Source organism: Tachyglossus aculeatus, chromosome 14 (genome assembly GCF_015852505.1).
Source record: "Tachyglossus aculeatus isolate mTacAcu1 chromosome 14, mTacAcu1.pri, whole genome shotgun sequence".
Classification (NCBI taxonomy): domain Eukaryota; kingdom Metazoa; phylum Chordata; class Mammalia; order Monotremata; family Tachyglossidae; genus Tachyglossus; species Tachyglossus aculeatus.
In genome coordinates, this window is record NC_052079.1 from 14,190,543 (window position 1) to 14,212,050 (window position 21,508).

A 21,508-nucleotide genomic window follows, 5' to 3' on the forward strand; every position below is an offset into this window, starting at 1 on the left:
AGCCCGGGCTCTTTCCACTGAGCCATGCTCAATAGAGTAATAAATAATAATAATAATAATAATGGCATTTATTAAGCGCTTACTATGTGCAAAGCACTGTTCTAAGCACTGGGGAGGTTACAAGGTGATCAGGTTGTCCCCCGGGGGGGCTCACAGGCTTAATTAATCCCCATTTTCCAGATGAGGTAACTGAGGCCCAGAGAAGTGACGTGACTTGCCCAAAGTCACCCAGCTGACAAGGGGAGGAGCTGGGATTTGAACCCACGACCTCTGACTCCAAAGCCCGGGCTCTTTCCACTGAGCCATGCTGCTTCTCAATAAATAGAGTAATAAATAATAATAATAATAATAATGGCATTTATTAAGCGCTTGCTATGTGCAAAGCACTGTTCTAAGCTCTGGGGAGGTTACAAGGTGATCAGGTTGTCCCATGGGGGGCTCACAGTCTTAATCCCCTGTACAAACATATATATATATATATATATGTGTGTGTGTGTGTGTGTGTGTGTGCTGTGGGGAGGGGAAGGAGATAAGGCAGGGGGTTATTATAGCCCCAGCAGGGAGCCAGGGCCTCCTGACTCTTTCCACTGGACCAACAGCCAGCCTCCCAAGCAGGAATAGGCTCTAGACTGGGAATTAAATCCATATCCCCAACCTCCAGGGCAGGATATCCATTCAGCGAGAGGGAGAGTTGGAGCCAGCGAGAACCCAGGCTGGGATGGGGGCTGCTCCTGGGGACTTGGGACCACCCCCTGACCCCAAACACCCTCAGGGGAATGAGAAGGGGCTAGTCAATGATTAGGGGAGCAGAGAAGAGAAGCAGCATGGCACAGTGGCGTAGAGAAGCAGCGTGGCTCAGTGGAAAAAGCACGGGCTTTGGAGTCAGAGGTCATGGGTTTGAATCCCAGATCCACCACACATCTGCTGTGTGACGGTGGGCAAGTCACTTAACTTCTCTGAGCCTCAGTTCCCTCATTTGTAAAATGGGGATTAAGACTGAGCACCACGTGGGACCACTTGATCATCTTGTATCCCCCCCAGCACTCAGAACAGTGCTTTGCACATAGTAAGCGCTTAAATGCCATCATCATTATTATTATTATTATAGTGGATAGAGTCTGGGAGTCAGAAGGTCCTGAGTTCAATCATTCATTCAATCCTATTTATTGAGTGCTTACTGTGTGCAGAGCACTGTACTAAGTACTTAGGAAGTACAAATCAGCATCGTATAGAGACGGTCCCTACCCAACAACGGGCGCCAATCCCAGCTCCGCCACTTGTCTGCTGTGTGATCTTGGGCAAGCCACTTCCCTTCTCTGCACCTCAGTTTCCTCACCTGCAAAATGGGGATTGAGACTGTGAGCCCTATGGGGGGGAGGGGGCGGGGGGGCAGGGACTGTACCCAAACCAATCTGCTTTTACTTACCCCAGAGCTGAGTACAGGGCTTGGCACATAGTAACCGTTTAACAAAATCCATAATGATTAGATTATTATTATTGAGAGCTGTCCCAGACAGGAGGAGAGCGTCCGGGGGTGGGGATGGAAGAGAAGGAGTAGAAGAGACAGAGAGAGGAGCTGGACAGGGATGGACAGGCCTGGCCGCAGGAACCACTGGACAGAGGCTATTCTGGGGGGCTTGCCACTCTGCATACTGGGCCTCTGCCCCAGTCCTCCCTGGTGGGGTCATTCTGGCAATATTTGCACCAGACCTTGTCTTTAGCAGCCCTGCTCAGAGCATGCAGGCGACAAAACACACATATGGTGAGAAGCAGTGTGGCCTAGTGGACAGAGCGTGGCCTGAGAGTCCGAAGGACCTGGAGTCCGATCTTGGCTCCACCACTTGTCATTCATTCATGCAATCTTATTTATTGAGCGCATCCTGTGTGCACAGCACTGTACTAAGCGCTTGGAAAGTACAATGCAGCAACAAATGGAGCCAATCCCTGCCCTAACGTGCTCACAGTTTAGAAGGAGGGAGGACAGGCATCAAAAACTTGTGAGCCCCACGTGGAACAACTTGATCACCTTGTATCCCCCCAGCGCTTAGAACAGTGCTTTGCACATAGTAAGCGCTTAATACCATTATAAAAAAACAAGTAAACTAGCATCAATATAAATCTGCTGAGTGATCTTGGGCAAGTCACTTCACTTCTCTGTGCCTGTTACCTCATCTGTAAACCCTATGTGGGACATGGACTAGTGTCAACCTCATTAACTTATAAACCCTTAACACATACCAATAAAAAAAAAACCCAAAAACGGTGCCCATCCTCCCTGCGGTCCCTTCAAAATGCGAGGACCATGCTTAGGTTGAGGGGTGGGGTGGGGCACGCACATTCCAGCTCTGATTCCCAAAGGCTGAAATGACCCCCCCCAGGAAGCCCTACAATAGCACAGGGACCCTCGTGTCACTGTCAGGTGCTGGTATCAATCAATCAATCGTATTTATTGAGCGCTTCCTGTGTGCAGAGCACTGTACTAAGTGCTTGGAAAGTACAATGCAGCAACAAAAGGAGCCAATCCCTGCCCAAATGTGCTCACAGTTTAGAAGGGGAGAGGACAGGCATCAAAAACCTGTGAGCCCCACATGGGACAACCTGCTCACCTTGTATCCCCCCAGCTCTTAGAACAGTGCTTTGCACATAGTAAGCGCTTAACAAATACCATTATAAAAAAAAAACAAGTAAGCTGGCATCAATATAAATCTGCTGAGTGATCTTGGGCAAGTCACTTCACTTCTCTGTGCCTCAGTTACCTCATCTGTAAACCCTATGTGGGACACGGACTGTGTCAACCTCATTAACTTATAAACCCTTAACTCATACCAATAAAAAAAAACCCAAAACGGTGCCCATCCTCCCTGCGGTCCCTTCAAAATGCGAGGACCATGCTTAGGTTGAGGGGTGGGGTGGGGCACGCACACTCCAGCTCTGATTCCCGAAGGCTGAAATGACCCCCCCCCTCCCAGGAAGCCCCTACCAATAGCACAGGGACCCTCGTGTCACTGTCAGGTGCTGGTATCAATCAATCAATCGTATTTATTGAGCGCTTCCTGTGTGCAGCGCACTGTACCAAGCGCTTGGGAAGTACAAGTTGGCAACATATAGAGACAGTCCTTAACAGTGGGTCTCCACCTCCGACCAGGTTGCAAGGCCTACAGAGCAGAACTCTCCTTAGCCCGATTCAACCGAGGCCTCAGTTACCTCATCTGTAAAATGGGGATGAGGATTGTGAGCCCCCCGTGGGACAGCCTGATCACCTTGTAACCTCCCCAGCGCTTAGAACAGTGCTTTGCACGTAGTAAGCGCTTAATAAATGCCATTATTATTATTATATAAACCCAGCCAGGTGCCAAGAGAAACGGAGGCCACAGCTGGGACTTCCCCTACCAGCACGGGGAGGGGGCGGAGGTGGAGTCTATGCAGTAAAGCTGTTCCTCGTGCCTGTCTGCACGAGGAAGCACGTGAACATCTCGCCCTCGGCCCTCCTACCTGCCCCAAATGCCGCCCCCCCCACCCCCCTACCCATTTCTGCTCCCCGCCCTGGCCACCCGGCAGAGCCCACTGGTCAGACTGAAGCTGACCAGTGGTTTAGTACATAGTAGAAGCAGCGTGGCTCAGTGGAAAGAGTCCGGGCTTTGGAGTCAGAGGTCACGGGTTCAAATCCCAGCCCCGCCAATTGTCAGCTGTGTGGCTTTGGGCAAGTCACTTCACTTCTCTGGGCCTCGGTTACCTCATCTGGAAAATGGGGATTAAGACTGGGAGCCCCCCGTGGGGCAACCTGATCACCTTGTAACCTCCCCAGCGCTTAGAACAGTGCTTTGCACATAGTAAGCGCTTAATAAATGCCATCACTATCATTATTATTATTATTATTTGGGCAAGTCACTTCACTTCTCTGGGCCTCAGTTACCTCATCTGGAAAATGGGGATTAAGACTGTGAGCCCCCCGTGGGACAACCTCATCACCTCGTAACCTCCCCAGTGCTTAGAACAGTGCTTTGCACATAGCAAGCGCTTAATAAATGCCATCATCATTATTATTATTTGGGCAAGTCACTTCACTTCTCTGGGCCTCAGTTACCTCATCTGTAAAATGGGGATTAAGACTGTGAGCCCCCCATGGGCCAACCCGATCACCTTGTAACCTCCCCAGCGCTTAGAACAGTGCTTTGCACATAGTAAACGCTTAATAAATGCCATCATTATCATTATTATTACTATTTGGGCAAGTCACTTCACTTCTCTGGGCCTCAGTTACCTCATCTGTAAAATGGGGATTAAGACTGTGAGCCCCCCGTGGGACAACCCGATCACCTTGTAACCTCCCTAGCGCTTAGAACAGTGCTTTGCACATAGTAAGCGCTTAATAAATGCCATTATTATTACTATTATTAGGGCAAGTCACTTAACTTCTTTGGGCCTCACTTACCTCATCTGTCAAATGGGGATGAAGACTGTGAGCCCCCCGTGGGACAACCCGATCACCTTGTAACCTCCCCAGCGCTTAGAACAGTGCTTTGCCCATAGTAAGCGCTTAATAAATGCCATTATCATCATGCAGACTAGACTAGACCTTCTAGACTGTGAGCCCGCTGTTGGGTAGGGACCGTCTCTATACGTTGCCAACTTGGCCTTCCCAAGCGCTCAGTACAGTGCTCCGCACACAGTAAGCGCTCAATAAATACAATTGAGTGAATGAATCATCATCACCCGAGGGGTGGGGCGACGACACCCCCTGTGATGACGGCGGCCCTTCCCTTACAATCCCTGCCCACAACGGGCTCAGTCTAGAAGGGTGTGGGGAGACAGGTATCAAAACAAGTCAACAGGCATCAATAGCATCAAAATAAGTAGAATTTTAGGTATGTACACATCATTAATAAAGATAAATAGAATAATAAATGTGTGCATAAACTGTAGGAACAGGCCGGCTGGCCGGACCCAGATATCAAAACAAGTAAACAGGCATCAATAGCATCAAAATAAATAGGTAGAATTATAGGTATATATACACATCATTAATAAAGATAAATAGAATAATAAATGTGTGCCTAAACTGTAGGAACAGGCCGGCTGGCCGGACCCAGATATCAAAACAAGTAAACAGGCATCAATAGCATCAAAATAAATAGGAAGAATTATAGGTATATATACACATCATTAATAAAGATAAATAGAATAATAAATGTGTGCCTAAACTGTAGGAACAGGCCGGCTGGCCGGACCCAGATATCAAAACAAGTAAACAGGCATCAATAGCATCAAAATAAATAGGTAGAATTATAGGTATATATACACATCATTAATAAAGATAAATAGAATTATAAATGTGTGCCTAAACTATAGGAACAGGCCGGCTGGCCGGACCCAGATATCAAAACAACAGGCATCAATAGCATCAAAATAAATAGGTAGAATTATAGGTATGTACACATCATTAATAAAGATAAATAGAATAATAAATGTGTGCCTAAACTGTAGGAACAGGCCGGCTGGGCGGCCCCTCGGCCCCCACGGGCTCCTCGCAGGGGCTACAGGGGGGTTCGGGGCTCCCAATGCCCCCCCGGACTCACCCTGGGGACGGAGAGGGAGGGAGGAGAGACCGGCTCTGCTCTAGACGCCACCCAAGCTCCGATTGGAGCCACGTGTGCCCGCTGCTCGCCGTCTTCCCGGCCCACGGGCTCGTTCCCCGTGACCTCCCCCATGTAAGGGGCAGGGAATAAACAGCTCCAGCTTGAAGGAGAAATACCGACAGGAAATTCACCAAGATTTTGCAAAAACAAACAAACAACAACAACAAAAAACCCAGGCGTGAATGCTGAAAACCCAGGAGGAGATTGATAGGGGGGAAAACCCGCTAATGGTTTTAGCTTCAGGGTTGGAGAGAGGGTGAGAGAGTGCTCGTTCCTCAATTGCAAAACTGACCTCCGCCCCAGGAGGGGAGAACAATGAAAACTGGGGAGAGGAAAATAGCTTAAAGAGGAAGGCCAAAGGATAATCAGAATGCTAATTGGCCCAATCGTCAGCTCGTTGTGGGCTGAAATGCGTCTGTTGTTACATTGCACTCTCCCAAGCTTTTAATTTTCACTCAGCCGTATTTAATGAGCGCTTACTGTGTGCACAGCACTGTACCAAACGCTTGGAAAGTGCAATTCTGCAACGAATGGAGCCAATCCCTGCCCACAACGGGCTCAGTCTAGAAGGGTGGGGGGACACAGGTATCAAAACAAGGAAACAGGCATCGTGGGGAGAGACAGATATCAAAACAGGTCAACAGGCATCAACAGCATCAAAATAAATAAGTAGAATTGTAGGTATATACACATCATTAATAAAAATAGGATAATAAATGTGTGCATAAACTGTGAGCCCCAACAGAGTACTGTACCAAACGCTTGGAAAGTACAATTCAGCAACAAATGGAGACAATTCCTGCCCACAACGGGCTCAGTCTAGAAGGGTGGGGGGAGACAGATATCAAAACAAGTCAACAGGCATCAACAGCATCAAAATAAATAAGTAGAATTATAGGTATATACACATCATTAATAAAAATAGAATAATAAATGTGTGCATAAACTGTGAGCCCCAACGGAGCACTGAACCAAATGCTTGGAAAGTACAATTCAGCAACAAATGGAGACAATTCCTGTCCACAACGGGCTCAGTCTAGAAGGGTGGGGGGGGAGACAGATATCAATCAATTGTATTTATTGAGCGCTTACTGTGTGCAGAGCACTGTACTAAGCGCTTGGGAAGTACAAGTTGGCAACGTATAGAGACAGTCCCTACCCAACAGTGGGCTCACAGTCTAGATATCAAAACAAGTCAACAGGCATCAACAGCATCAAAATAAATAAGTAGAATTATAGGTATATACACATCATTAATAAAAATAAATAGAATAACAAATGTGTGCATAAACTGTGAGTCCCAACAGAGCACTGTACCAAACGCTTGAAAAGTACAATTCTGCAACAAATGGAGACAATCCCTGCCCACAGCGGGCTCAGTCTAGAAGGGGGGGGTGGGGGGGGAACAGATATCTAAACAAGTAAACAGGCATCAATAGCATCAAATAGGTAGAATTATAGGTACATACACATCATTAATAAAAATAAATAGAATAATAAATGTGTGCATAAACTGTGAGCCCCATGGGAGACAACCTAATTACCCCGTATCTATCCCAGCGCTTAGAACAGTACTTGGCAGGCATATAGTAAGCGCTTAACAAATACCACTATTATTATACATACACAAGTGCTGTGGGGCAGGGAGGGAAGCAGAGAAAAGGGAGCGAGTCGGGCGATGGAGAGGGGGAGCAGAGGAAAAGGGGGGGCTGGTACAGTGCATTGCACAAAGTGAGTGCTCAATAAATACTAATGACTCACTGGCATTTATTGAATGCTTACCGTGAATTAATGAATGAATGCTGGTGGTCAGCTTGGGCCCCTCGGAGGACGACTGTGATCCCACTGTTTTGGGTAGGGACCGTCTCTATATGTTGCCAACTTGTACTTCCCAAGCGCTTAGTACAGTGCCCTGCACACAGTAAGCGCTCAATAAATACGATTGATTGACCGACAGGACAGCAGGAAAGAGAAGACTGGAGGGACAAAGGTGGGAGAAAAAGGAATGAGAGACGGGGCGGGTTACCTGCCTCGAGCCTTTCCTCTCCTGCAACCAATCGTAATCAATCCAACAGTAACCCTAGACTACTTACTGTGTGCCGAGCACTGCTCTAAGCGCTTGAGAGGGCACAGAAGAGAAGGTCTACGTCTTCCCGGCTTTCCAGGCATTAACAACCTAGTGGGGGAGACAGATATTAAACTAAATTACAGGGAGGAAAAGCCACAAAGTGTTAAAGATTGGTACACAAGTGCTGAGAGGTGCATCTACCAACTCTTTAACTGTACTTTCCCAAGTGCTTAGTACGGTGCTCTTGTACTTGGTAAACGCTCAATAAATGCCAGTCAGTCAATCGTATTTATTGAGCACTTACTGTGTGCAGAGCATTGTATTAGGAGCTTGGGAGAGTACAATATAACAGTAAACAAGATAATAAACAGACGCATTCTGTTTAATGTGTCTGTCTTTAATTCTGTTTAAATACGTGCGCTTAATGTACTAAGCACATTAAGCGCTTAGTACAGTGCTCTTCACACAGTAAGCGCTCAATAAATATGACGGAATGAATACCCTGCCCACAACAAGCTTATAGCCTAGAGTTGGGGGGGCACTGACATTAATATAAACAAGATCATTAATTCATTCAATCGTATTTATTGAGCGCTTACTGTGTGCAGAGCACTGTACTAAGCGTTTGGGAAGTACAAGTTGGCAACATACAGAGACGGTCCCTACCCAACAACGGGCTCACAGTCTAGAAGGGGGAGACAGACAAAACAAAGCACGCACGACGGACAGGTGTCAAGTCATCAGAATAAAGAGAAGTAAAGCCAGTTGCACATCATTAACAAAATAAATAGAATAGTAAATATGTACAAGTAAAATAGAGTAATAAATCTGTACAAACAGATTTATTAGAGAAGCACTGTGGCTCAGTGGAAAGAGCATGAGCTTTGGAGTCAGAGGTCATGGGTTCGAATACCGGCTCCACCACGTCTGCTGTGTGACCTTGGGCAAGCCACTTAACTTCTCTGGGCCTCAGTTCCCTCATCTGTAAAATGGGGATTAAAACTGTGAGCCCCCCTGTGGGACAACCTGATCACCTTGTAACCTTCCCAGTGCTTAGAACAGTGCTTTGCACATAGTAAGTGCTTAAATGCCATTATTATTATTATTATTATTATTATTATTACAAACATATATACAGGTGCTGTGGGGAGGGGAAGCAGGTTACAGATATGTACAAAAGTGCTGTGGGAACTTGTACTTCCCAAGCGCTTAGTACAGTGATGATGATGATGATGATGGCATTTGTTAAGCACTTACTATGTGCAAAGCACTGTTCTAAGCGCTGGGGGGGGAATACAAGGTGATCAGGTTGTCCCGCATGGGGCTCACAGGCTTCATCCCCATTTTACAGATGAGGTAACTGAGGCTCCGAGAAGTTAAGTGACTTGCCCAAGGTCACACAGCAGACTAAATACGATTGATTGATTGATTGGGAGAAAGGATGAATACCCCTGAGGGATTGGTTAGGGGGTGAAGACACGTTCACAGGAGGAAATAGGATGGAGAGAGGGTAATCCGGAAGGCTTTCTGGAGGAGGTGTGCGCCCGCCTCCGGACACACCACACAAATCTGTTTCAGAGGGTAGTTGTGGCAGGCAATCCGGGGAGGGGGTAGGAGGGAGCCCTTCACCTGTGGTCTCCTCCCCAGTTTCCTCAGCCAGAATCTTCACCCCAGAGTCAGAGGGCAGCACAAGAAATGGGAAGCAGAAATAGAGAGCAGGTGGCCAGGTACAGCCGGACCTTCGGCCTGGGGCCTGGCCTTCAGAGAAGCAGAGGGCGGGCAAGCAAGCAGTCTGACCTCCAGGCCCCACCTTAAGGGAAGATTTCCTCAATCAATCAATCAATCAATCGTATTTATTGAGCGCTTACTGTGTGCAGAGCACTGTACTAAGCACTTGGGAAGTACAAGATGGCAACATATAGAGACAGTCCCTACCCAACAGTGGGCTCACAGTCTAAAAGGGGGAGACAGAGAACAAAGCCAAACATACTAACAAAATAAAATAAATAGAATAGATATGTACAAGTAAAATAAATAAATAAATAAATAGAGTAATAAATATGTACAAACATATATCCATATATACAGGTGCTGTGGGGAAGGGAAGGAGGTAAGATGGGGGGGGGGGGATGGAGAGGGGAGAGGAAGGAAGGGGCTCAGAAGAGGACTCGGGAGTCCTGGGACGGAGTCTCTTGCCGTTGGTTGCAAGGGCAGTTGCTTCACCTCTCTGAACTTCAGTGTTTCCTCCTAAAAGGTAGAGAGAAGTCATGTTTCTCCAGCCTCTGTGATGGTGACATCGAGTTTCAAAGGACTGTTTGCAATCCCTACATGAAAGCTATAATTCCGTTTATTCTGACGGTTTTGACACCTGTCTACATGTTTTGTTTTGTTGTCTGCCTCCCCCTTCTAGACTGTGAGCCCGCTGTTGGGTAGGGACCGTCTCTATATGTTGCCAACTTGTACTTCCCAAGCGCTTAGTACAGTGCTCTGCACACAGTAAGCATTCAATAAATACGATTGAATTAATGAATGAAAGCCCTCATCTCCATCCCCATCCCTTCCCGAGTCACCTCAGCACTTGGATATGTACTCTTTATTCACTTCATCCTCAGCCCACAGCACTCATGTATATTCTCCATATTTTACTTTAATGCCTGTCTCCCCCTCTACACTATAAGCTCCTTGTCGGTAGGCAACCTGTCTACCAACTCTGTTGTATTATAATCAAACAATCAAAATCATATTTATTGAGTGGGCAGAGCACTGAACTAGACGCTTGGGAGAATACAATATAACAAGAGTTGGTAGACATGGTCTCTGCCCACAGAGAGATTACAGTCTAGAGGGGGAGACGGCGTTAATATAAATATATAAAATATGGATATGTACTTACGTGCTGTGGGACTGAGGGAGGGGTGAATAAAGGGTGCTATTACTCTATTTTATTTGTACATATTTATTCTATTTATTTTATTTTGTTAATATGTTTTGTTTTGTTCTCTGTCTTCCCCTTCTAGACTGTGAGCCCACTGTTGCATAGGGACCATCTCTAGATGTTGCCAACTTGTACTTCCCAAGTGCTTAGTACAGTGCTCTGCACACAGTAAGCGCTCAATCAATACGATTGAATGAATGAATGAAGTGCAAGGGCAACCCAGAAGAGAGTGAGAAAAGAGGAAATAAGGGTTTATTTGGGAAAGGCCTCTTGAAAGAGATGTACCCTGCACACAGTAAGTGCTCAATAAATACAACTGATTGACTGAAAGAGGGGGCCACAAGAGCAGAATACAAGTTCATTGTTTTCATCCCGGTTACAAGAGAGGGTAGACAATATTGAATGAGACGGTTTTATGGGGAGATTTTGTCCCACTAACATGACTGTCCAAACCCAGGGTCCCACAGATCATAGACACCTGTGTTCTAATCACGGCTCACCCATTTGCCTGTTGTGTGACCGTAGGCAAGTCACTTAACCTCTCTGTGCCTCAGTTTCCTCATCTGGAAAATGGAGGTTAAATCCCTGTTCTCCCTCCCCCTGAAACTGTTAGCTCCATGTGCCACAGGGACCGCGTCCAACCTGATTATCTTGCATCTACCCTGGTGCTTAGTACAGTGCTTGGCACATAGCAAGTGTTTCATGAATCCCACAACTTGTAGTATTATTATTACTAAGAAAAAAGTTTTAAAATCAATCAAGAGTAGTTATTAACCACTTACTCTGTGCAGAGCATAATACTAAGCACTTGGTAAAACAGAGTTAGAAGACATGATCCCTGCCCTGGAGGAGTTGACAAGTCAGGAAAACAGTAATCAGGAGGCCCACCTGGAGTCTGTACAATTTTGAAAGGTAACGCAGCACCAAGTTGGAACAAACAGTTGGTCTTAGATGGTGTCAATCCACCCCGTTTCTGAGCAGAGTTTCTCCCATTACCTTTCAGATCTGGAATTTCCACTTGGGTTCCCACACTTGTTTGTTTCTTGAGCCACAAAGACCTTTTAAAACTTCGGAGCTTACGTAATCAGAGTTTCTTCGCCCTAGACGGGGCAGTGCCTGCAGGAAGAGGTGATTATGTGTCCAATTCGCTTTGTGGAGGCGGCAGAGCTGCCCCTGATCCTCCTGCTTTTCATCCGGTGTCACAGGTTGGACCCCGAGATCAATATCATGGCTGACCTCGGTTCAGCACTCGGAAGGGGCCAATGTCTGTCCGGCTCTGAGGGTTGGGGCAGACAAAGGAAACTGTCAATTAACCCAGGAGCGGGCCTGGGCTTCTGTGGCAGAGGGAGAGGGGGGTGGCAACATAGGGGACAAGGAGGGGACGTGGAGGGAGGGAGGATCCAGACTGAAGAGTTAACCAATCCCATGCTCCCTATCCCCATTCTTATGGTATTTGTTAAGCGCTTATTATGTGTCAGGCACTGTACAAAACACAGGGGTAGATACGAGCTAATTAGGTTGGACACAGACCACGTCCCACATGGGTTGTTAATCCCCATTTTACAGGTGAGCTGAGGCCCAGTGAAGTGACTTGTCCAAAGTCACCCAGCAAACAAGGGGCGGAGCGGAATTAGAACCCACATCCTTCTCACTCCCAGGCTTGTGCGCTTTCCACTAGGCCGCTCTGCTTCCCTTCCCTGTAGGGCAGGCCCCAACCTACAAACAGTGTAGCCTTGACCGCAGCAACCAGGACCTTTCCATCTCTTGTTCCCAATCCTGGCCTGGCAGAGATGAGAATTTCAATCCAGCCAGGCAGAGGCCGGTCAGGGACCAACTCAATCCCGTGGCCTGGCTCATTCGGCCCAAACCAGGGCTCTGAGTGCCTGCCTGGGGCTCATGGCATGATCCGGGCACAATCCCAGCACAACCCAAGGGCTGACACCTGCAGGACCTGGGTGAGGCTCATTGTGGAGGCAGGGAGTGGGCGAGAAATCCCATTCCCCGCCCTCGAGGAGCTCTCGGTTTAATGAGGGAGCAGGGCAGGTCTGGCACCGGTACCATTACCTGGGAAATCCCGATGTGAGTGGTCCGGGGAAGGTGGGAAGAGTTGGGGAGCTGGAGATCCTCTGCTTCCCATCTGCTGCTCCGAATTGGTCCTGAATCCATCAGGCTGGCCTGGACCAGTGAGGAAAGACTATCCAAAGGATGGAAGGGAGAGAGGGAGGGACCGGGGAGATGATCAGGAAGACCAACCACCAGGCCAAGGAATCCTTGTGAGGTGAGGTGGCCAAAGGGGTGGCAGGACCGGGAAAGGAAGGGCTCGGGGAAGGGCAGAGATGGATTAAACGGGGGCAGCGGGGCACTGCACCAGCCCTACCTCTTTTGGGGGCCCGGCTGTGCCCCTCCCACCGGGCTGAGCGCCGCAAAGGCCTTGGACTTTCGCCCCAAGACCAGGTCACCCTACCACAAGGGTGCTGCATGATCTCGTGGCTCAGGCTTGCAGCCAGGAAGGATGGAGGCAGCCTAAAGCAAAGGATCCTCCGCTTCTCAACCCCCTTCTCCTTCCTGTGCACCCCACTCTCCAGTCTGGCCCAGGGGCCCCCGATGCCCTCCGTCCGGCTTTGGCCTGCGCAGAGGATCCCGTGGTTTGCCGTGGCCTGGCCCAGCGCCCTCTCTGCCGGGGATGACCGCGTGGTTCCAGTCTAGGTTCCGTCGGGCCCGGCCCTCCACGCCGGCCTCAGGGCCCAATCCCAGAAGTGCAAACAGACCCGGGGTGGGGCCGGGAGGGTGGACAGAAGCCGCTGGACGCCCGCCCGGCCGGGACAGCCCCCGCGGTTCCCCTTTCCCTGGCCTGCCGCGTGGCTCGGCCGCCCGCCGGGGCCACGGACTGGGGGCCGCCAGCCCAGGTTCTCCCCTCGGCGAGGACCCGGTGAGTGTTGGGCTGGGGCTTCCGCCAGCGGGCGCGGGGGCCTGGGGTAGGGTCATTCCTCGTTCCTCTGGCCCTGGGCACAGGGGTCAAATGGGAAGACAGCAAAGGCCAAGTCTCCCAGGCAACTGCGCCTTAAGGAGGAAGAGTTGAATCTTCTGCCAGGGGCTTTTCCCCACCCCGGGGGGCCGGGGCGAAGTTAAGACGGGGCAGAAAGCTGGCCAGGAGCCTGCCGTCTGGATTGGGCTGGGGCCCGGGCCATCCAGCTGCCCCCTAGGTGAAGAGGAGGAGGAGGAGGAGCAGGAGCCAGACTGCACGTCACACGGAAAGCCCCTTCCCTCCCTGCCCCTCCAACCGTGTCAGCTCTGCTCTCTGAGGGTGAGTTACCCAATGCCAGGACTGGTCCAGGGCCCCAGCGGCAGGGCCGGGGGCCGGGCCAGGGGCACAGCCCAGCCCCAGAGCCTGGAAACAACCGGCGTCTCGAGGCCCAAGAGACGGGCCCTTGGGGACCAAGATGTTCACGCCTCGTCGGTCTCAGGGCAAGCATGGTGGATCGTCTTGGTTCTGAAAGGAGGAAAACCTTGAGAGTAGTGACCGGTTCCCAACCCTGGCCCCTCCACCCGGCCAACATGATTCCCCTGTGCCGGGCAGCAGGGGCGGAAGCAGGGGAGGGGCAGACCCTCCCCAGGTCAGGCGGGCGGATGGGCAGCTAGCAAGGAGGGTGGGGAGGGGCCCTGTGGGAAACGGATCAAACCCTTTCCCGATTGCTGTTTTCTCTGGTGCTGACCAGAACGGAGGGCCTGGCCGTGCGTAAGCAGTGGCCAAACAGGAAACACTCCACTTGGCCGGGGTGGGGGTGGAGTTTCCCAAAGGCCTGAAACATGTCCTGCTGCCCGTGGCGCACTGCCCGGCCCTGATTGGAGAAGCGGGGATCTTGTGTTCCTTCTCTGAAATCTCTGGGGAATTTCTTTCTACATAGCCCCTCCAGGGGCCCAGGCCCAGGGCCGGAAGACACCCCATGGGAGGACTTTTGGGAGCAGAAAGGAAACGTCCACGGGAGCAAGGAGCAAATAGAAGAGGATGGGAACGCCTGGGCCACACCCACTCTGCCCCTGCCTCTGTCCTAAGCCCCGAAGATTAAACCCAGAGCCCCTGAGTCCCCAGCCCGACCCACCCAAGAGTGAGTCTCAGGCACCAAAACCGTTGATGCACAAAGACAGGCTTCTTGGGGCAAGGTTCCTGCCTCGGGCCCATGGTTCAGCCCCCTCCAAAACACCAGCTGATGAATTCCCCAAACTCAGTCCCAACAACGCTTCAGGGGTGACATACGGCAGCCACTGAAATTGAGCCCCCTTGCCCTCCAACCCTCTGTAATCCCACACCCGGCGGCTCAGCTTGGTGAGTGATTAGTACAGTGCTCGGCACGCGGTAAGCGCTCAATAAATATGATTGACTGACCGGGGGCCAACCTACTTGGAGCGAAGGTGTGCCTTGCGTTCTTTCTCTCCCCACTATCCCTCTCAGGGCTGCAGCCCCACGTCCAGAGCCAGGAACATTCCCACCAAAAACAAACAAATAAATAGATAAATAACGTACCAGCTGTCAGCCCGAGTTCTTCGGTCAGCCATCGGTACAGATGACAACTAATCCAAACTCACTGGTTTCACCGGGTACAGGTAGGGCCCACCTCAGAACAAGGAGAGCAGTGGTCACCTGAGCCTTAGGGGGATCGTGTTCCCTGAGGCTTTCTGGAGTGGCACTCTCATCATCGTGTTGGGGCTCAGACATCAGCAGCGCCTTGTACGGCGCCCTGCACCAAAGTCGCTGCACGGTTCCTTGCCGTGGCAGCAAGCGGGGTCAGACTGAAGGGAGAGGGCCCTCCCTCTGCAGGGAAAATCACTTTGGCTTTCACGTGACTTCAACCCAGAAATTTAGATTGCTTTCTGTGACTCTAACCCAGAAATTTCGACCGCTCACACTGGATCTGACCCTCCGCCCTCAGCCCAGGACTCCGTCTCAGACAGCAGCTCCTTCTTAGACCCCCTCCACCCCACCCCCGGTCAGGGGCAAGCCATCCACCTCCTTCTCCCACTAGCATATTAAGGCCCGCTCCCTCCCCCCACAACCTGTGCGGCTTAGCGGATAGAGCCCGGGCTTGGAAGTCAGACAGACCTGGTTTCTAATCCTGGCTCTGCCACTTGTCTGCTGTGTGACCCTGGGCAAGTCACTTCACTTCTCTGGGCCTCAGGTATCTCATCTGTAAAATGGGGATTAAGACTGTGAGCCCCATGTGGAACATGAACTGTGTCTAACCTGATTAGCTTGTATCTACTCCAGCCTACTGAGAGCTCACCTCCTCCAGGAGGCCTTCCCAAACTGACCTCCCTTTTTCCTCTCCCTCCCACCCCCCATCTCCTTCCCCTCCCCACAGCATCTGTATATATGTCTGTACAGATTTATTACTCTATTTGTTTTACTTGTACATATTTACTATTCTATTTATTTTGTCGTTGTGCATCTAGCTTTACTTCTATTTGTTCTGACGACTTGACACCTGACCACCTGTTTTGTTTTGTTGTCTGTCTCCCCCTTCTAGACTGTGAGCCCGCTGTTGGGTAGGGACTTGTCTCTGTATGTTGCCAACTTGGACTTCCCAAGCGCTTAATAACAGTGCTCTGCACACAGTAAGCACTCAATAAATACTATTGAATGAATGAATGAATAAAGTGCCCGGTGCATAGTAAAGGCTTAACAAATACCATTCATAATAATAATAACAATCTATTGATATGACTCCACACACCCTACTTCCTGGCGATACAGTCCATGTGCTCACCTCCTACTGTGTGAAGAAGGGCTTCCCTTTCTTTATTCCCTTCAACCTTCAGTGGGTTCCCCCAGCCGGGTCCCAGCTCATCACAATTTGGTAGGCTTTTTTCACATCCTCTCTCAGCCCACATCTATGCAGGTGGAAAAGTCCCGGCCTCTTTCGGAAGCCTCTCCATCTGAACTCTTGACGCCCTTCTCTCTTCCCCAGGTCCGCTGTTTCCTCCTTAAGATGTGGTGGGATGATCAGACCTGCCCAGACCCTGCTCTACACAACAGGCAGATCAGGCTTTTTGTTCTGTTTACTAGCCTTTTCCCGGGGAATCCTTAGGTTTCGTTGCCTTCCGTGTGTATGATTTGGCCCCTCACACCATCATCTTCCCGGCAAGCTGGAATTTTCCTTTCGTCCCGACTACCATCCGCCACAGACTCACGCTTGACACATCTCCATGGGATGTTTACGACCTTTGTGACAGCTTCGGTTCTTGCAGTGCCAGGGACACGGAAGTTTCCACAGCTTCCCGGGCTCCAGGAGCGTGCTGCATCAGCTGGCCGTGTTTGGTAGATCGCCGCCGTGATGGTGGCCAGAGACGACGCTTGAACTTGGCTCTCACAGCTGTCCTGGTTTGAAAGAGTGGCAAAGCCTCGTGGCTTTCTGCAGTGGACTAGACTGTGGTCCAATCCAGCTCTGGGTGGCACCTCCGGTGACACTGCTCCGCTCTGTGCGTGCTCCTCGTTGAAGGGAGTGATGTAAAAGGAATTGGAAGGTTGCTGTCCTTGTGAAACCTGACCCAGCTGGAGGGAGGTAGGTTTGTCAGCTTCCAATTCTTCTTCGAGTCAGGAAAGCTCCAGCTGCTGATGTCCTTGGCCATTCCAGGGACTCCGCCTGCTCTCTCCTCCTCCTTGCTCCACAAGGAACAGCAGGACTTTGGGGTAGAGTCAGTCAGTGATCCACTTCCCCTCTCTAGCCCTGCACTTGCCAGGTTTATCCTAAAGTGGCAAAGACCTGAAGATTTACCAGGGAGAGGTAAAGAGGGAGATAGCTTCTGGCAGCTGAGAGGCCTCTCTCAGAGTTGTGGGCCTTGTGAAAGCAGCATGGCCTAGTGGATTAAGCCTGGGAATCAGAAGGTCCTGGGTTCTAGTCCCGATTCCACCACTTGTTGGCTGTGTGACCTTGGACAAGTCACTTAACTTCTCTGGGCCTCAGTTCCCTCATCTGTAAGATGGAGATTAAGACTGTGGGCCCCACGTGGGACAGAGACTGTGTCCAACCTGATTAGCTTGTACCCACCCCAGCACTTAGTACAATGTCTGACACATAGCAAGCACATAACGAATACTATTTAAAAATGGTGGAAGGGCCAGAAGGCCACACACCATGTTTTCACCGTGTTCATTTTGGGCCAGATCCCTCTCCCTCCCCTTGGTGAAGAGGGCCTTGGTCTGCTCAGTTCCACGAGGCAGGGCCACAGGCTGGATCGGGGCCTTGGATCGGGGCCTTGGATCGGGCCCTGGGAGCGGGACCTTGGATCGGGGCCTGGGAATGGCCGGGGGGCAGCGGGGGCAGCAGCACAAAGGCTTCGATTCTGGTTCGTTTCGGGCCTTTCCCCGGTCGGGGGTGCCTGCCCGTCCTGGATTGCCTTTGCTCTTTGTCTTTCTCTGCTTGCCGCCAACCTCTTCCGAGGCAAACGGGGGAGCAGCCAGGCTCCAAAGCTTTAGCCGTGAATTGCTGCCACAGGATCCCCTGCTGGGGCCTGGTGGCGGAAGGCCATTTTCCTGCGGGTCTAGGCCGCTTTCTCACCCAGTCATCTGACGACTCAGCGGTCTGCGCTCCCAGAAGGAAGTGCCAACTGCGGCACCCTAGGCCCTAGTGAGAAATGGGGCAGAAAGGAAAAAAAAAAAATCCCTTTATCACTCTGACTCAGTGCCCCCTGACTTCTTCCCCTCAATCGTTCCCGCCCCGACTGGGGTTTACGGGAGCCTGAGCTCCGCTCCAACAACGACCGCTCCCGGGTGGGGCAGGACCGGCCGGGGCCGGGAAAGGGAGGTGCGGGGAGCTGCCTTGCCCGTCTCTCTGAGGAGAAGGCCGGGGGCATCTATGAGGAGAAACTCGGGGGCCGTGGGCATCTATGAGGAGAAGTCTGGGGGCCGGGGGCATCTATGAGGAGAAACTCGGGGGCCATGGGCATCTATGAGGAGAAGCCTGGGGACCGGGGGCATCCACGAGGAGAAGCCAGGGTCAGATTGTGAGCCTTTCTGGCCTGTGAGCCCGTTGTTGGGCAGGGACCGCCTCTATATGTTGCCAACTTGTACTTCCCCAGCGCTTAGTACAGTGCTCTGCACACAGTAAGCGCTCAATACATAAAATTGCATGCACGAATGAATGAATCTGTGAGGAGAAAGCCGGAGGCCTAGGGCATCTACGAGGAGAAACCCGGGGTCCGAGGGCATCTACGAGGAGAAGCCTGGGGGCCAGGGGCATCCATGAGAAGGCCAGGGGCATCTATGAGGAGAAAGCTGGAGGCCGAGGGCATCTATAACAATAATAGCATTTATTAAGCGCTTACTATGTGCAAAGCACTGTTCTAAGCGCTGAGGAGGTTACAACAATAATAATAATAATAATGGCATTTATTAAGCGCTTACTATGTGCAAAGCACCGTTCTAAGCGCTGAGGAGGTTACAAGGTGATCAGGTTGTCCCACGTGGGGCTCACAGTCTTCATCCCCATTTTACAGATGAGGTAACTGAGACCCAGAGAAGTTAAGGGACTTGCCCAAAGTCACACAGCTGACAGTTGATGGAGCCGGGATTTGAACCCATGACTCTGACTCCAAAGCCCATGCTCTTTCCACTGAACTACGCTGCTTCTCCTCATCAATGAGGAGAAGCCCGGGGGCCGGGGACATCCATGAGGAGAAGGCCGGGGGCGTCTATGAGGAGAAAGCTGGGGGCCGAGGGCATCCATGCGGAGAAGGCCGGGGGCGTCTATGAGGAGAAAGCTGGGGGCCGAGGGCATCCATGCGGAGAAGGCCGGGGGCGTCTATGAGGAGAAAGCCGGCGACCGAGGGCATCTATGAGGAGAAGCCTGGGGGCTGGGGACAACCATGAGGAAAAGCCCTGTGGCCGGGGGCATCCCTGAGGAGAAATCCAAAGGCAGGGGGCATCCCTGAGGAGAAGCCCAAGGGCAAGGGGCACCCCTGAGGAGGAGCCCGAGGGCAGGGGGCACCCGAGGAGAAGCCCGAGGGCAGGGGGCATCCCTGAGGAGAAGCCCGAGGGCAAAAGGCACCCCTGAGGAGAAGCTTAAAGGCAAGAAGCACCCCTGAGGAGAAGCCTGAGGGCAGGGGGCATCCCTGAGGAGAAGCCCGAGGGCAAAAGGCACCCCTGAGGAGAAGCTTAAAGGCAAGAAGCACCCCTGAGGAGAAGCCTGAGGGCAGGGGGCATCCCTGAGGAGAAGCCCGAGGGCAAAAGGCACCCCTGAGGAGAAGCTTAAAGGCAAGAAGCACCCCTGAGGAGAAGCCTGAGGGCAGGGGGCATCACTGAGGAGAAACCCGGCGAGCAGGGGGCGTCCCTGAGGAGAAGCCCGAGGGCAGGGGGCACCCCTGAGGAGGAGCCCGAGGGCAGGGGGCACCCCTGAGGAGGAGCCCGAGGGCAGGGGGCACCCCTGAGGAGGAGCCCGAGGGCAGGGGGCACCCCTGAGGAGAAGCCCGAGGGCAGGGGGCATCCCTGAGGAGAAACCTGGTGGGCAGGGGGTGTCCCTGAGGAGAAGCCCGAGGGTGGGGGGCATCCATGAGGAGAAACCTGGTGGGCAGGGGGCACCCCTGAGGAGAAGCCCGAGGACAGGGGGCATCCCTGAGGAGAAACCTGGCGGGCAGGAGGGCATCCCTGAGGAGAAGCCCGAGGGCACGGGGGCACCCCTGAGGAGAAGCCCGAGGGCAGGGGGCACCCCTGAGGAGAAGCCCGAGGGCAGGGGGCATCCCTGAGGAGAAGCCCGAGGGCAGGGGGCATCCCTGAGGAGAAGCCCGAGGGCAGGGGGCGTCCCTGAGGAGGAGCCCGAGGGGACCCCTGAGGAGGAGCCCGAGGGCAGGGGGCATCCCTGAGGAGAAACCTGATGGGCAGGGGGCGTCCCTGAGGAGAAACCTGGCGGGCAGGGGGCGTCCCTGAGGAGAAGCCCGAGGGTGGGGGGCATCCCTGAGGAGAAACCTGGTGGGCGGGGGGCGACCCTGAGGAGAAGCCCGAGGGCAAGAGACACCCCTGAGAAGCAGCCCGAGGGCAGGGGGCATCCCTGAGGAGAAACCTGGCGGGCAGGGGGCGTTCCTGAGGAGCAGGCCGAGGGCAGGGGGCATCCCTGAGGAAAAGCCCTTCCACCGGGCCACGGGGCAACGACCAGGCCTTCCCAGAAGCCAACGCTCAAGGTGCCTCACAGGATGCTTTCCCCTCCCCCAGCCCGCCATGTCCCCGTCCCAAGCACGGGTCCCGGGCTAACTGAGCTCCGAGCTTCCCGAGGAAAAGCGGGCCGCCGGCTGGGCCGGGGTCGGTTCCCCCCCGACCAGGGCCTCCCGGGAGGTCGCGCTCCCCCCTTCCCCCCCCCCGCGGTGGCCCCACTTTTCCCGTCCGTCCCCCCGTCCCCCCCTCCGCCGCCTGAGGTAAATGGTTTCTTCCGGCCCGCGCGGAGGAGGCCTCGCGCCTCCCGCCGTTACTCCGGCACGCGCCCAACGCAGGCCCCTGATTGGCTCCCGGCGAGCACAATGACGTCACGGCGGCCCAGCCGCTCCCTGTCAGTAGCCCCCCCCCATGAAGAGCCACTGTAAAGAAAATTCATTTGGGCTTTCCCCACATAATCATCATCAATCGTATTTATTGAGCGCTTACTATGTGCAGAGCACTGTACTAAGCGCTTGGGAAGTACAAATTCGCAACATATAGAGACAGTCCCTACCCAACAGTGGGCTCACAGTCTAATAATAATAATGGTATTTGGTAGGCGCTTACTATGCGCCAATCACTGTTCTAAGCACCGGGGGAGATGCAAGGTAATCAGGTTGTCCCACGTGGGGCTCACAGTCTTCGCCCCCATTTTACAGATGAGGGAACTGAGGAACAGAGAAGTGACTTGC

At 52.3% G+C, this 21,508-nt stretch overlaps 1 protein-coding gene and 1 long non-coding RNA gene across 2 annotated transcripts; both read right to left on the bottom strand.

The window, feature by feature from the left end:
* Positions 1–9,846: 9,846 nt before the first annotated feature.
* LOC119937259 lies at positions 9,847–13,059 on the bottom strand. Its single transcript, XR_005453961.1, has 3 exons — positions 12,704–13,059; positions 11,636–11,755; positions 9,847–9,951 (listed from the first exon to the last, which is right to left on the bottom strand). It is a non-coding gene; the product is annotated as an uncharacterized LOC119937259 (long non-coding RNA).
* A 6,375-nt stretch (positions 13,060–19,434) lies between these two features.
* LOC119936541 (basic salivary proline-rich protein 2-like) lies at positions 19,435–20,737 on the bottom strand. The gene is made up of 4 exons (XM_038756044.1): positions 20,689–20,737; positions 20,532–20,614; positions 20,193–20,339; positions 19,435–19,962 (listed from the first exon to the last, which is right to left on the bottom strand). Exons 1-4 carry the CDS (start codon positions 20,735–20,737, stop codon positions 19,435–19,437), a joined length of 807 nt encoding a protein of 268 aa, XP_038611972.1.
* Positions 20,738–21,508: the final 771 nt, after the last annotated feature.

Bases quoted from the DNA above. Each gene is read 5' to 3' on its own strand.
- LOC119936541 (XM_038756044.1), bottom strand. From the start codon at position 20,737: ATGCCCCCTGCCCTCGGCCTGCTCCTCAGGAACGCCCCCTGCCCGCCA. The intron at 20,615-20,688 runs GTTTCTCCTCAG...GCTTCTCCTCAG, and splicing joins GAACGCCCCCTGCCCGCCAG to GGTCGCCCCCCGCCCACCAG. The intron at 19,963-20,192 runs GTTTCTCCTCAT...GCTTCTCCTCAG, and splicing joins GGGTGCCCCCTGCCCACCAG to GGACGCCCCCTGCTCGCCGG.